Source organism: Pseudopipra pipra, chromosome 1, assembly GCF_036250125.1.
Source record: "Pseudopipra pipra isolate bDixPip1 chromosome 1, bDixPip1.hap1, whole genome shotgun sequence".
Lineage (NCBI taxonomy): Eukaryota > Metazoa > Chordata > Aves > Passeriformes > Pipridae > Pseudopipra > Pseudopipra pipra.
This window is the reverse complement of record NC_087549.1, coordinates 54,334,097-54,351,138: the sequence shown is the minus strand read 5'-3', so window position 1 is coordinate 54,351,138 and position 17,042 is coordinate 54,334,097. Positions and strand designations below refer to the sequence as shown.

Genomic DNA, 17,042 nt, shown 5'->3' with positions numbered 1-17,042 from the left:
TGCAGTTCTCTCTGCCCAAGGGTAAGGGTGGTTGTGACAATGCCCACCTCTGGAGGTGGAGCCCCACTTCTCTAAATCTTGTCCACCGCCATAAAGAACAGTCCAATATAGGAAAACAAAGGTTCAGGTAATCCCCTGTGTCCCAGTGCTCTGAGAAGGTAGCACCGATGAGCTCATGGAGATAACAATGGGTGATGCTGGCAAGATCTCATTTGTAACCTTTGGGCTCCAGCATTCCCTAGGATGAAACAGGATGCTCAGGGAAGTGGCTGATTCACCATGCTCGGAGGTATTATTTAAGTGATGTGTAGATGCGCCACATAGAGACATAGTTGAGTGGTGGACGGGGCAGGGTTAATAGTTGGATTTGATGATCTTAGAGGTCTTTTCCAAACCAAACAATTCTAAGATTCTATGATTCTAGGAGTAACTCATGAACTGTGCATTGATATTACTGTGTTAGGTGGCTGGAGTAGCTGAACTACTACTGTTTGACTAGACTGCTGCCAAACACTGTTTTGATAATGCTGGTTCTCCAAGGGGGTAAATCCAAGTTTAGCATACTTAGCACTAGATTACAGTTGCCATGGCTTCCTAACGTGTACAGTGCAGTATGGTCTCAAAATGCTTGAACATGCTACAGTTTTTGAGTGAACTCCATTGTCAGTCTGACTCATTATAGTATCAAATAGTCTGTGTACTCGTTCCTTTAATCTCATGCTAAATCAAGGATCTTATATACTCTTGCAATCAGACTAAAGTCATAAAACTGACGCAGTTCCACTGGAGATGCTGTGCTTGAATCCATCTGGAATGCAGTAATGTGAATCAAAACTGTACTGCTGGGTGACTAGTAGTGGAACAGATCCAGCACCAGGGTGTCTGGGCAACCTCTGTGACCTAAAGCAGGCATGGAGAGACAGTACAGGCTCTTTTCAAACTCCGCCTTGACCTGGCCCTCGTGCTTACTGGTGACCTCCCATTTGGGATCTCAAAGCAGATGGAGGCAAAATGCAAATCTACCACTAGGTTCTAAATACACAAGCTGCAAGTTTACCACGTGGGTTTTTTTTTATTATTTCATAGGGATTTGTCCATAAATGCCAAAAGAGTTGCCAGAGAGCTTGTAAGGACGTGGATCTGAGAGAACATGAGAGAAGTTAAAGATGAGAAGTGATGCTTCACTGGCCCTTCAGGCTTAATAGACCCTGCAGTAAGTGGCACCAAGTACCCTCAGCTGGCACTGACAAGCACCTCCCACCAGCGCATTTGTACCTACAGTGCTGTTCTTTATCCAGGCACTCTTGAGTGCCGGCTTGGAGCACCTTTCCCCCAAAAGCAGGTGCCTGCACACAGCTGTGGCCTTCAGCCCTAATGTGGCAGCTGTGTTTTAATGCAGGAGAAGACACTTTGAATGAATTTTAGTGAAGGAAGGGAAATTTCTCAGCCTTGGCTGACTAATGACTAATGATTCAGTTCGACAAAGATCTGCATTTAATTTTTATCCTGCATCAGATTAGAAAAGCCATGAAAATAAAGATAACACAGTATAATTTTATACAAGGAGTACTCAAAGTTCTGCCTGATGTCACTAAAACTATACTTTCTATTGCTGGATTGTTGTGCACTAATCCTCTATTTAAGTGATTTGCACACCTCTGCACAGAATATACCCACATACAGCCAATTTCCTTAAAAAAAAAAAAAAAAGTCAAACTGTCAGTGCACAAGCAGCACTCAAACTACAGCTGCATGATTTACTCTCCAGTACAGTTTTACTGCAGACAGGCACTTTACTTCTCCTGTGCTACTGTCAGATTGCGATTTTAGCATACCTGATACCATTTTCCTGACAGAGCACAATTTTACAGTGAAGTGCCTGGAGCCAGTATGCATATTATCTTATCTAAAGGTATAATATCAGCAGAATATACAGCATAATTGTAAAAGGTGAGTGGGCTTGCACGTTGAGTAGTAAATATAGTTATCACTCAGTCACAGGGCTTTTAATGTTTGCCAATGCACCTCTTGCTGAAAGGCTGTGACACCCAATACTGCACCAGTGACTTCCCAAAACAAATACAGTCAAAGTTGCTATCAGCACTTTGATCTGCAGAAGAAGTGGGGCCAAAGGAACCAGACTGACTTTGTAGTCTGTCAGTCAAGCCTTACCTGTTAGGCTTTTCCTGACAAAATATTAGTGGAAGTTACCAGCTCATCAGCTTTTTCCCTGAGAGCTACAAAGTTTGCAGCTGTAAGCAAATTTTATAGCACTTACAGTACTAACCCCATTGTCAGGAAAAAACTAGCTCCTATACATTTTGCTGTTGCAATAAACCCTGCTGAATGGCTATGCAAGCACATTCGTGCTTTTAATCTGACTTATATGTCTTCTTCACCAAGTAAAGTCAACTAGGGCAAACTTGAGTCAGCTTATGAAATAGTCACAGCATTGTAACACAATTACATGCGTATGCATATGCACAGGGACATGTAAAGCAGGAACATTCTCACTGCTTTGAGAGGAAAATGACTTTTTTTTCTTTTCCCCTAAGAGTTCTTGCTGCCCAGGGTTAAATGTAGGTCAAGCTGTCTGAGCCCATGTCTGTGGCACACAGAGAGAGCAGGATTAAACTGGAATTTTCCACTCAACTCGACTGTCAATCACTCTAATGTCTGCAAATGTTAAATTAATCTGGAATGATCTGGTTTTGGCATTGATGAGAGCTCCTGGGGCTCAAGGGTGGCATTTTGGCCTCCATGAAAAAGGTGCCCTCTTTCTCTGGACAAGCGGTGGCTACATCTTAGCTGCTTGCTCAAAGCCCTGCAACTATCAGCCAAACACAGAAAAACAGCTCTCTGTGAGACAGGTGTATGTGCATGGTAGAAGTGAGCAGAGGGAAACTGCACCTCAGAGGTGGAGGAGGGACTGAGCACAGTGGTGATGGAAAGGGTATTCCTAGTATCCCCATAGGCTGCACTGAGATCTGGCACATACTTCTCAATTTGTGTTTCCTCATCTTTAAAATAGTTTAGCACCTTTCTGCTGTTGTTCTGCAACACACTTCATAGTGGAAACCATTACAGGATACAAAATACTTTACTGTAAGCATCTCCTGGCTTACACATTAGTACCTTTACTAGGGAGAGCCAGCCTTCAACATGCTCCCCTCTAGCCATGGTAGCACATCCACTGACATCCCAATAAAGCTGCCTCCAGCTTAGCACGTGGCAGTTATCACTGGGATGGATCATGCAGTCCTGCCAACTTAAATAATGTATTAAAGGCAACTCGGAACACCTAAGGCAAGCAGAAATTTGCAGTTAAATAGTAGCAAATACAGCATTTGGTTTCTCCCTTACGTTTTGGAACATTATGGGGACAAGTAGTGTTACTGACTATACAGGACACTGAGAAACTCAGCTCATCAATTTTACCACATGCAAAGAATTCAGTATTTCAGCTCTAATCCCCACTCTCAGGCTCTCAGGAGCAATCATTTGGCAGTCAGTCTGGAAAAAAAAAAATGTAGAAAACAAGCAAAAAAAATCATGCAAGTTTTTTTCTTAGTCAATGCTAGACTTCTGCAAAAGCAGCACAATGCAAACTGCACAAAAGCAGGGCATCACTGCAGTAGAAACGAGCTATAAGAGCAGGGTTCAGCAGTAAGGGTTTTAAAATGTGCATTTTAATTAGAACTCATTTAAAGCACAACCGATCAAAACAGTGATAATGAGAGAAGCCTAATTAATTTTTGCCTAAGTAACGAAGTCTCATTACGGAGGGGTCTTTGGAAGAAAAGGGTTTGGGATGTTAAAAACAGGGTGTTTGTAATGAGACGCAATACTGCTGGGAGCCTGGAAGCCAGACCTAGAGGTTTCACAGGACTGCAGCAGCCACTATATTAATCTTTTAGCAGAAAAAAGTAACCCTACTGAGATGAGACATCCCATTTATAACTGAGCTCTGAGTTGCAACCATTGGCAGAGATATTAAAACACAATCAAACAGAATGGCATATTATAAACCAAATATAAATACAATTAAAACCAGATTAAGTAAAAGATCAAAGCAGGCTCAAAAAATGCAGTTTCCAGGGAGTTCAAGGTTCAGACAGTAGAGGAGGAGCAGAAGCTTGGAGATTTGGAGCACTTCTAAGGACTAAGGAACTAACAATTTTCTAAATACTAAAGAATTAAAATGCTGTAGATTGAGGTGAACAAACTCAGTGTGGTTATATGAAAGAAAATGGTTACTTTTGAACCAAAAATAAGTACTGTAACATTTAAAGAACTAAGGCGTTTGAAAAGAACAGCAGCAAGGAGAACACACACACACACACACACACACACACACCCCGGTTCCTGAGTGTATTATAAAGGCTGCTCCATAGCAGGGTATCAGAAGTGGGCTGAGACATGGCTCCCACAGCAGACCTCTTCCTGGAAAAGAACTGCAAGGAAGCTCCAGGTCTGAAGTACTCCCACACAGCATCACATCTCAGCAACAGAGAGATCAAACTCCAGTAAGCACAGGTATAAAACAAGATAATTATTTCATTAATAATCATGATAAATAAAGCATCACTTTACACTTATTAACAGAAATTACCTGCTCTTTCCCAGTTTTGTTAGGCTTTATTATGGTAAAGTGACAGGCACCAGCCAGGGATAATTTGATCTACCTTGCAAAGATCTGTATTACCAAAGACAAGTTTTTGGGTGTTTCACAGGACCGTTTCATCTAGTTTCTTACTAACCGTATCATCCCTCTCTTCCTCCCATTACTGGACCACAACTGGTCTTGCTTTAAGCACTGGCCAAAGCATGCCCCAGGTTTCTTAAACCAGGTTGTAAATCCCCGTCCCACAAACCACATTTTGCCTCTTCATTTCTTAATAAATTTTTGCAACTCAAATGATTTGGAGCCACCATTTATCCCCCAGCTGGTCAGTCAGCACTGCTGTGCCAGAGGCAGCCACCAACAGCCAGGGCTTTAAATGACATTGAGGTGGAATTGTTATCTTAAAGGAATTGAAATCACGAGTGGCTTAGATTAAGTGCCTAGACTTAAGCACAACAGGTAACAGGCTGTCTCCTGCTACAGCCCATCCTATGGTAGAGGTAGGGCAGAAATGCCTGAAACCATCCCAGCATTAATCACCAAAGGTTGAAAGGCAGAACACTGATACAAAACCTTTACCAGGCATCCATTTCCCAGGGCTCTCACATATGCTTCAAGGATTGAGTCCACCCTCTGATTCCTTAATTATTAGCTACCTGGTTGCCAGCAGCAAGCCAGCAAGGAAAAAAGACAAGGACTAATTTTACAGAAGGCCACTCTAGTGTTTCAACCTTTTTGGTTTTTTCACTTCAAAGAGAAAATAAATTCAACAGGAGACAAATGCATTTAATAATTTTTAATAATTTTGTGCCATGGTTTAACCACAGCATATTAAGAACAAGCATAAAATCTGTATTTAAAACTAACAACAGCACTTAGAGCAACATCTTCCTTTAAAAGTATTGCAATGAACAGACCTTAGGTCTAAAAACTAGGACATCACCATTTGCTCAATTAAAAGAGTCAGATACACAACAGTTGAAATCTTTTCTTGTATATAACTGGGAGTTACAGTGGAAAATAAGCAACAAATTAATTGTGTTAAACAGAAAATAAAATTAAAAAAAATAAAACCAAAGCAAGCTAGGTTTGTCATAGCATCACATGAACAGCTATTGAGAAATTCCAACACAGTTGTAAAAAGACTTACTGTTTTTAACAGCTTTGTTTTTACAATAAAATTTAAAAGAAAGATTAAATATTTTTGATAGTGCTGTACATATTTCAGAATAGCTTGAAAGAAAATGGACAAAAATAAGAGATGTGTTGAAAATGTGATCTTGAAAGCCACAAGGTTGGAAATAGAAAAAAAAAATCCATACAGCAATAAAGCATTTTACACTGTAAAATAACTAGCAAGAAACAACAAAGAAAGGGTAACACTCTAAAAACAGGCATCTGATGGTTAATTTTGAGTGTAACAGCCTGACTGATGTACATACCCTCATGAAATGCTCTGAGCACAGCAGCATTGGGCAGTTGATAGTTATACAAAGATAAAACCCCTATCAATGCTTACATAGTCTTTATACTATAAGTAGAAAAGCTTTGTTAAAGAATATTAAAGTGACTTTTAAAAATTATTATTATTAATTTTTGCTGTCCATGTCTATGATGCCTGAGGCTCTCTTAACTTCTGCTTATAGTTCTTTTAAAATCTTGGCTGCCTGCTGTGCTTTGTGGTAAATGGAAAAGCGTGAACACAGCTGTGAATACACTTAATAGATAGTCTGCTCTTTCCACTGCAGCTTCAAAGCAAATTAGTGCCTCTAAAAGGAGACATGCTCATGTTTGGTCCACTCAATATGCAAGTTTTGTTACGATAAATCCTACACTAGATTCCTCCAGCAGGAGGTTTGCTCTGTACAGTCTTCCTAGTCAAGGCCAGGGGTTTTTTATTTGTTTTTCCTCCTTCATGCACAGAAGTGGTACTGCAGTGCAGTTCAGAAACGTGAAGGTGGCCAGGCAAGCCATACTTCCAAAACAATTACTCCATGCCCTGACAAACAATAAATGAATTAACAAGTGACAATCATAAAATATGCATATTTACCTATGGTACATGCTTACTGACAGAACAGCTCAGCACACAGAGGGGTGGATACAAGCTACCTGTAAGAGCTTGATGATGCAGAACTGGCCATAAAAAAATTCAGACACTTCTTTAAAAAAAACAAAACAAAACCAAAACAACCATGATCAACATTCAGATACAGGACTCCTGTGAGGGCTTTTAAAAAGATATTTACAGACAAAGGTGTAGCTGATGTTTCAGGTTGACAGGGAAGCAGTGAAGGATTGTGCTCCAAGGCACCATCCTCCAGCATGATGGACTGGACTGAAAGCCCACTCAAACCAGAGGAAGCCTCACTACTGACTTCATTGGGCCCAGGTAGGACCCCCTGAGTTTTAGCACAGCGTTTAGCTAGTCATCTGAAAAACCAAACAAAAACAGCATCTCAAACGTAACCCAACACGCTGCTACCTTATGTCTGTGGTTAAAGCCTGACAAGTATAAAAAAGCTACCTACAGACATGAGTATCTATGAAAGATTAGTCAGTATCCATCTGTGAGAGGACTAGTCTGTCTCGGACCGATAAACTTTTATATCAACTACTGTCCTGGGATAGTTAGAACAAACAGTTTAGAAAAATAAGTACAGCATCTGCAAGTCTCTACACTAGAACTTCATGTTGAGTTTTCCTGAGGTATTTGCTTTACTGAAGAGCGTGAGAGGACACAGGGATGGACAGCCAAACGCAGGGAGATGCCGGGGGAGAACCAAATTGCCAAGGGAGCCTGGCAGAAAGCTAAAGTGTTAAATTGCTTTCCACACCACTTCTTGGGTTGGGTTTGAACAGGTCTAAGCATTTCTCTGTAATCTTAAATATGAAACTGGGATAAGCCATTGCTGTCAGAGGCCAACACAGCAGCAGAGCTGCCAACTCAAAAGCTCACACTCAAACCCTGCATTCAGCTTGCTAACGACTGTGGCTGTTCTCGTCCACCCTTAAGGCTCACACCCTGCAACAGCACAATTCACAGCTACACACCAAGCCTGAAGACAGTCTGTAGTGGCAGGATCACACACCAGTCATGGGCACAGAGCAAGGGCTGGCTGTTGTCACAGAACTCTCATTTGGCCTATTTTTGATTTTGCAGGGATGGTTTGGGTCAGTTCCCACTTGTATGAGCTTCACTTCAAATCTAGGATGTGGATAAAAAGATTTGAAAGGTTTTAGTCCATTTCTAAGTTAAAAACCAAAATAATAAAAAAAAAGGTAATCATGGATAGTAATAAATAACATGTCTGCTGGAGAAACAGTTACTAATACTGATCCAACTCAGCAATAGCAAGGCAACAACCAACACAAGAAGCATCTAGTTGCAAGGTTAAAGCTGTGGAGGTTTTGTTTGTTTTGTGTTTTTTCCTTTTTTTCTTTAAAGTGACACATTTAAAAAAAAAAAAGGAACAAATCTTCACAGCAAAGATGCATCAAACAACCAATCACTATACACACGCTAGTCAAAAAGGATTTGTTCAATCTTTTTCCCTTATGATATTATATTGATATTTAATAGGAAAATAAAATACATAGACTTTTTGTCATTTGTATGCATTCATTTGCAGATTTTCTTACAAAAAAAGGACCAAGCACAGAAGCTGGCATTCACAAAGTTTATGCCATTTTTGTGTTAAAATTGGTATAATCTATACATTATTTTACAGTATTAACAACATCTATTTGTTTTTGTATGTTTGTTTGTTCTACCCATTGGGTAGGATATGTGCATAATATATTCAAGTTATACACAGCACCATACAAAGAAAAAAAAAAAACCAAACCAGAAAAAAGACAGACAACTGAAAAAGCACCATTTTAAGTGAGGCACAACAAAGGTGGGAGCGTAAGGCCTGATCCAAAGCCCCCTGAAGCTGTCAAGTCTTCCTACCAACTTCAGTCAGCTTTGGATCAGGCCCTCTCAAGTGCAAGGGGATTCCTATCTGCTCAGACCTGAACATGAGGCACCTTAGTTGCTTACAAACTACAGACATGCAAACCTCCTCAAAATTATATCTAATAAGGACGTATATAATTTATTAACAAACCTACCACAGCAGACAGACAAGCACAAACCAAGGAGAAAAGGGAAGAAGAGAGACAGCTTCGTCACCCACGAGATCCTACACACATCAGGTTGTTTCAGAAAGCTCACACACCAAACCACTTAAAACAGCAGCAGCAGCAGCAATATAGCAAAGAAGTGACAGCGTCACCTCTGGCAGTCAGAGCACACAGCTGTCAGAGGAAAGGGGATGTCTAGGTTACAGTTTTGCTTTTTTTATTGTTAACCAACATAAAAAGGTAAGCTCTTTTATAACAGGAAAGCAATGCTAGCAATACCCAGGTTGCTTGTGTTCAGTCTACAAATGGAAGAGACATCAGCAAGGCAGAAGGAAGAGCCAAGAGTTTGCAACGTTTCTCAATACAAAATCATCCTTGGTTTTCCCTTTCAAGCAGCCTTGAAATATCTTTGATGCCAGTGGTTGTGATTTCAAGGAACAACCAGTAGGCTCCTCCACCGCATGTCTGTGGTACTTACTAGTGTGGCAAAGCATTTCATCAAAACACCTACAGCTACGGTTTGTTGGGAAGAAGCAATGCAGGTCTGATGTTAGTTTTGGAGGATGAACTTAGTGGTGCAGCTTCTGTTAATTCCCTAGAGCTGTACTAAGAACATTACTCTTTTTTTTGCTGGTGCAAGAGTGCCCAGTGGGGCTTTTGCCAGCACAACAATGTCAATCAGAGGTGGGTCAAAAGGTAATTTACACCCCTGATTACTGAGCACAGGCTGGCAAACAATATATTAAGTATAAAAAAAATAAATCTTACCAACCAATATTTTCAGTCGACACAGTCTCAAAACTTGAATTTCCCAACAAAACATGTGGAACAGTCTTCAGACAGGAAAACTCTCTAAGTTCAACACACCCTCACAAGTGACTTCTCCATGCTCTAAAAGGCCTCAACAGGTCTCGGAGAACTCAGTAAGAGTCTCTGTTTCCAGGGATTGAAATGATTGATACATTTGGGGCTAGTTTAGGAGAAAAGTTGTAATTACACTGGTTGGCAAGCAGGCCACACAGTGCAGGAAAAGACCAGATATGTGTAATTAAACTATGTGCAACAGCCTTTATCTAAAAAACAAAGATGTAATCAAAAGACAGCCTTCATCTGAACCTACTGTACAGAAGGATCACTCAGTTCTCAGCATCAGCTAGGTTTGAAAAAACATGCTTCTGAGATTTAGACTACATTAAGTACATTTCCTTCCTGTACATCAACACATGAGGTCGACATTAGTGTTATCACAAAGCACAAGGACTTTTTGAAGCTCACCCAAAAGCAAACAGCTGTTGGATGGAAGATGCAGTAGAGCACCAGGTGACAGGCAAGAACTGGTGCAGCAGAAACTCTGCTACTGATAAAGACATAGGTCATGACATTTATAGGACTGAAAAGCAGATATTCTTCATGCTTCCAGCAGTTAGATAAATGACCTGTGGTCATTCCTGAGAGCACAATATATAGCCATTAAGCACTTCTGGAAGGTGATTATGGAATAGCAACTAGTACAGAGATCATCAAGGGGACAAGTTTGCATGCAGATATGTATGTATACACACACATATGCATGGACATGATTTAATGATAACAACCAGAGAGAACTTGTGAATAATTCCAAATACTTTAAATACTTTCAAATGTGCCAGCAAGCCTATTGTTTATCCTTGGGGAAAGTGAGGGGGGGGGAAGCAAAGAAAAATTTTGGAGCATATCTATTTTTAACAGCACGCTTTTTTCTTTGCATACAAAATCAGGTTACCTCAGTTACATGAACATTCAGGACTCGAGAGTCAGAAAAAGGTTAGCAATCAATCTTCTCCAAACCATTCAAACATATCTTACAGATCAGAGTGTCAGTTTTAAAACCCAATACCTCACTACCTGGCAGGGTTAGAAACAACTGCCTCAGATAGCACTGTTTCAGACACCTACACATGGGACTCTCCAGCAGGACAAGGCTTTCTTCCCTATTGCAAAGTGCATTCTTTGATAAACAATTTCGCTCCTTACCCTTCCCTGCACCACATTCACAGAAGAAAAAACAAAATCTCAGTGACAGTTTTTAAAAAATGTCAGGTCTGCAATATGAACATTCAGAGATTTGGCATAAGAGAAGCAGCTTCCAACTGGGACAAACTGGTGGGAGAAGTGGGCAAGCAATAACAGAGAGCCAAATGAAACACAGCTTGACCCCATGGTTCCTGCAGATTCCACGACTGCAGGAATGCAAATATCTTCCTCAGTAGCCACCAAAAACTTGTACATGAGGCATGTGTTTGACTTTTCATACTTAAAAGGAAAAATCATACTGTAATAAAGTCGCATCAGACTGAGACTAGTGCAGAGTTCATCAGTGACAAGACCAGGAGTAACTTAAGTAGATCCTCCCTGACAAAAACATCCTACTATGCAAAGTACCATGAATTCTGCACATGCCACACACTACAGGAAAGGGATCTGAACACTGCACTGTTGGCTGGGTACCACTTTTCACAACCCTCACTCACACCTTTTAAGCAGCATCACATACATATAGTCCGCTTGTACAGCACTGAGACAAACCCAACCACAACTTTGCTAAACATATATACAGAATTAGAGCTAAGTGCTGAGTGCTCCATTGGTAAACTGGGAGAGAAACCTTTTTGTTCTGTTGCTAAACCTCCTGCCTTTTCTAGCCCTGAAAGGTCATATGAAAACACCAAAGATGGGGCATATTTAGCACCAAGAAGGGAGCCATGCTAAGCCACATAAGAGAAAAATTAACCTTTACAGTAGGATAGAGGTCACAACGCTTTATTTCATAAAAGCACATTTAAAAGAAAAAATAATCTTTTAACCTGAAAATTTCTAAAGTAGAGACATCATTGTACTGAATTTTGGGAACGCAGTTTAGTGGGCAAAAGTCAGAAGGTGCAACCAGAATTCAGGCAAATATGATCCATCACACAGAAAACTCCACACACATATTATGTAGGTTTTGTGCATGAGACACATAAACCAAAACATCTGTATGGACGTAAAATCTACACAATTAATACTACAATGTTTGCAGAAATCTTTATAATTTATACAAAGTTTCATTTGAGTGGCTCTGGAATGCCCTCAATTAATTCTGGGTATTTTCAAAGGGCATCTTCCATAAATGCTTCGTAGAATTACCTATCTTCAGAGCTCTCCAATTTCTAAGCCTGTAAAGATCAATGGTGCTATCTAATTCTGGTATTTCTACCATTCTGTTCTGTTAGCAAGCGCAGATTCTCTCCCACTGCAACAGAAGAAATGATAGAAAAACAGACTGATCCAATGTTACATTATTGACAGCCCTCCTACTGGAGAGCACTAATATTCATCAGAAAATAGCATATTTACTCCTATAATACAAGAGGCCCCAAAACAGAAGTAGCAGGTTGCAAGCTCACCTATAGCAAGTCAACAAGTGACTACACTTCCAGAGCTGAGAGGTATAGTGTCTGTACATTACATCTGGAAAAGCAGAATACGACATTAAGCTATTAGAGAGTATTCAAAGGAGGGCCACAAAGATGGTGAAGGGTCTTAAGGGGAAGCCGTATGAGGAGCAGCTGTTCAGCCTGGAGGAGACTGAGGGGAGACCTCATTGCAGTCTTCAGCATCCTCATGAGGGGATGCAGAGGGGCAGGCATTCTTCACTCTCGTGACCAGTGACAGGACCTGATGAAATGGCATGAAACTGAGTCAGGGGAGGTTTAGGTTGAATATCAAGGAAACGTTTTTCACTCAGAGGGTGGTTGGGCACTGGAAAGGGCTCCCCAGGGCAGTGGTCACAGCAACAAGCCTGACTGAGTTCAAGAAGCGTTTGGACACGCTCTCAGGCACATGGTGGAATTCTTGGGGTGCCCTGTGCAGGGCCAGGAGTTGGACTCGATGATCCTGATGGGGTGTCCTTCCAACCCAGCATATTCTATGATTTTACAATGAGAATGATAAGATGCAAAAGGAAATGCAACTATCAGGTAAGCAAATACTAAGTTATTTTTAAACTAATCTTTTCTACAGGAAACTGGAACAGGTTACATTTTTCATGCAAAGAAAAATTTTCTCAGCCAAGAAAAATCAAGAGACAGCATACTGGACAATGTTAATGGGAAGTGCATAAAACCACTGGCATGCAGAGATGGCAAAAGAGGGCAAAGGGCTATCTTCAAAGAAAGTACATTTCCAAGAGGTAACTTTGAAGGCAACTTCAAGGCTTGCTTTGCTGAGATTTGCACACGGGGAAAAGTTGGTACTCAACCAGCCCAAGCCCAGGGCCCCATCCAGGTGTGCTCTGCCATGACAACTGAGTTCCAGCTGTTTTCACCTGAAGGCTTCTCGGCTAAATAATCCTCATTTAGGCAACAGCACAGTATCTGTGTAGGCACACACATTCTCTGGCTTAAAGGCTCGCTTATGAAGTGACAAAAGTCACTGAAGACCAAAACCAACATTTGCTGGTTTTGTCTTCGGGGTTTTTTTTGGTTGAATTATAAGAATTATGTTCGTAGGTTGTTCACAAAAATCTAATTTCACAGCTTTTATTCCCAGGAACCAGACATGATGAGAGCCCTAGCTGACTGACCGTCACCTAGTCATCTTCTAAACACCTGTCCTATGGGTCTGAGTGGAAAATAAGTAAATGAATCCCATCACATGATCTCTATCTCTCCCTTCAAATAATACATACATTAAAAGGCAGCTTTACTCTGCATTACCAGCATGACTCAGACCAAAATAACAATTACAGAGACAAATGGGGCTGCATATTCAGTTACACAAACATTTTCTAAACTAGAATAAAATCAAATTATCTTATGAAGAAAACAAATCTACATTGAGGCCCATAAAACACACACACACACACACACACTGTTTTGGCATTAAAACTCTGCATAGATCAAAGATGCACTTCAGTTATCAGAGCCCCTGGTGTACAGAAGTCCTGCAGAAATTCAGCCTCCAGCCATGGGACCAGGGCACAGTACTCCTCCACTCCTCCCCAATGCCCTCGGGGCACTCAGCAGCTGCTGCCCGAAACCAAGCACGAGGCTTAGGAAATCAGAAAAAAAGTGAAAGATTTTAAAGTGGAAAGGTCTATGACACATATACACCTATGTATTAGAAACTATTCAAGCTAAGACTCTAAAGATTCTTACTTTAAATCCATTTCCGAAATGCATTTTAAGTGCAATTTGTGCTTTTTCATGTGCTTGTGATGCCACTATCACCATTTGTCAACCACCTGCTGGCACTGTGTGTGCTTCCACATGGGAATAGCCAGTGGAGGAATACCCCAGACGCCACGATACAGGCAAGGTAACATTTTCCAACTACTCTTCAGACCAGTATAGCAAAACTAGGGCTTACAGACACTTGGTTAATATGTGAGTCATCTTTACCCACGAGCACAGTCCTGCTGGCGTCAGACAGATGACACACACGGAGAAGGGTTTCTGCAACAGGGCCCAGAGCAAACGAGTTTGCAGTGAGAATAACTGGCGCTCCCATGTCACTGCCAGGGATGCCACAGAAGCCGGCACCACTGTCATGGAGGCTCTTGGTGCTGCTGCAGAAACAACACGGGGAGTTTTAGATACAAAGTCCCCCTTCACTTCAGCAGGATGGATTTCCAGGACTGAACTTCAGCATCTAAAAGGATGAAATGGAGAGCGAAAAGCACAACAGTCTCACGTATTTTAACGGCGTTGCAGGGGAAAAAAACCCACCCTGCATTTTCAAACAATTTATTGCATAATGTCATGATATGTAACTAAATACATTTCAGGCTACAGTGAGGACAAAAATCTCTAAAACAGTTAAGTACTGGCGATACTGCATTATGAAAAGGAATAGGATGGCAGCACTTAGTTAGAATCAATACAAATTAACACATCTGGGATTTTTTGTTTTGCCATTTACAAAACAAATAGTCTACACTGCAAAATAGCTAAACCTTAAGTGATGGAAAATGCTGGGATTTCATATTTGCCTTCTTCCATCCAAAAGTTTCCAAGACACTTCACTGATGCACTGTTATTTGAATGCAAATTATTGCAAAGACAACTGTCCCTGTATTTCTTGATTCGTAAAAGTCAAGAGATGTTAGGCTAAGTCCTGTCCCCATTTTCTAGCAAACCCAGGGATAGGGGGGGAAACTCCTCCAGATTACTTCTGGAGCTCTATCATTATTCCACAGGTGAAAAGACAACATATAGAAGAACTTCACATAAAACAGTTCCCTCATAATATATTTTTTTAAAACATTAAGATAGTGCAACCTTTTAAAACACATTTATCACAACACAAATTAATTCCTTGCATTCATCTAAGTTCTCAACTTTATACCTTGGCACACAGAACAGGAATTTTGTTTCATATTAAAAAAATCCACACCCTGGGAGAAAAAAAAAAAAGCAAACTGGCCAATTCTTCCCCCATTTATCTAGCAAAACCACCTTCTTCCTTCCGCCATTCAGTGAGTATAAAACAGGCTGTACAAGCCTTCATTTCTGTGCTAAGTTAACTTTTAGAATTAAATAATTGAAATAGTTTATTAAAAAAAAAATAATATATCCCCCCCTCCCCTGAAACACTGCTCATAGACAAACTGAATGGAAGTTTGTATTTCTTTCAATCTGCTTTGCATGCAATTCCCCTGAAAGGAATCAGAAACAAAGAACTGGTTTGCACGTTTGGTTTTACTAAGTTGTACCACGTGAAACGTAACAACATTGTGCACCGGAACATGGGAGTCTTCCTCCACCACCCTGCTGGGATCTCCTGTCTTCAGTTCAAATGCACCTGGGCGAGTAACTTTAGACCAGGTTTCCTGCTTTCCGGTCTTGGCCTTTGCTGGGGACTATTGTGCTCTCTGAATTGTTCTGCTGAAACTGAAGTCTGCTCCCCCTCTGCGAGGAAGGAGGCACGTTGCTGTGCTGGTGATGGAAAAAAGAGGAGCCTGGGTAATGCCCCATGACCTCGCTGTACGTCGGGGGTGGTCCTTCCATCCTTCCATTACTGCTATAGTTGGTTGCACTTATGCCCGAATTGCTGCTTGGTGGGCAGGGGCCCCCATTGTACATCGAGATGTCTATCAAATCGCTATCAAAAATGGTTCGGTTGGGTGGTGCCCTGACGGATTCCCGGTTGAGCTCCATCTGCTGTTCTGGGTCCCGGAGCTGCAGGGTGCATGGACCTTGGTACGGCGGAGGCTCTTCCCCGTCAGAGAGGGAGATGGTTGGAGGGAGGTCAATCTCATGCTGCATGTAAGGGTAAGTGGGCTGGAAGCGACTGAAACGGTCCCGCTGCATAAAAGATGGGGTGGTAAACCTGTCCCTGGACCTTGGAGCATACATGATCTGAAATAGGAAGAGAGACATACGTGACTCCACCTCTGAGCAAAGCGCTGTGGTTGCTCCACATTTACAAAGAACCAATGAAACGGAGAATGCTTCTCTTTGCCACCCATCTTAGAGATTAAACCCAGCAGATGCTGTGCACACATGCTCCCACATGCATGCATGAGGATAGGTAGAAGGTGCAGGAAGGAGCTAACACACTTGAGAACAGCTTCACGAAGGAAGACCAAGACCCAACACACCTTCTGACACTAAAACATCCAAAGCAAAAGCAAATTATTCTGTTTCTGAACAGAGGAAACAAATTCTCTCTAGTCTTGACAATTGACTAGTTTTACAACAGTGTCCCATTACTGAATTTCAGCTGCAGTCTGAGCCTCCATCTCCTACTCCGAGTTAATGTAATACCCTACACATCACCAAAGAATTCAGATGGTCATTTTAGTACATTTTGTAAAGGCCCAGCATAGTTCATGCCTTCACTACCAGAGTGTATCAGGTGTCCTCCTCCCCCTCAGTTCTCAGCCAGGACTCAGCCCCTGGGGAGGACCTACAAAGCTTCTGCACTGTGAATGCAAAAAATGCCCCTGGTATATTAAACCCTGGAGAAAATCAGGCTTTACAAAAGGAAAAGTTCAAGAATTCTGTGAGGTGTTACTGCTCCTCACTTGGTCTATCCCAGATCCACATAGACACATTAGCTTCTCAGATCCAGATCTACCAAACTGCTCTTCTCTTTTTTGGATCCAAGCCAGTTCTCAGCCCGTGACCCTCACACATGTAGGACCAACCATGAGGAAGTTCTGCTGTTTGTCACAGGACAGCTGGACCACTCAGAGCAATACACCCACAAATTATTACACAGACCAGGGATATGAACCAGCTGGAAGAAGACAGGAGACACTGGTGAC

General features: G+C 41.5%; 1 protein-coding gene across 7 annotated transcripts in view; it reads right to left on the bottom strand.

Moving 5' to 3' along the window:
- Positions 1 to 5,405: 5,405 nt before the first annotated feature.
- Positions 5,406 to 17,042, bottom strand: part of LDLRAD4 (low density lipoprotein receptor class A domain containing 4) — a 285,405-nt gene continuing 273,768 nt past the window's right edge. For all 7 annotated transcript variants that reach the window (XM_064657432.1, XM_064657405.1, XM_064657423.1 and 4 more), the window contains one exon: positions 5,406 to 16,131. In XM_064657432.1, the coding sequence (XP_064513502.1) occupies positions 15,589 to 16,131 (543 nt within the window). In that variant the 3' untranslated portion in view covers positions 5,406 to 15,588. The remainder of the gene's footprint in view (positions 16,132 to 17,042) is intronic.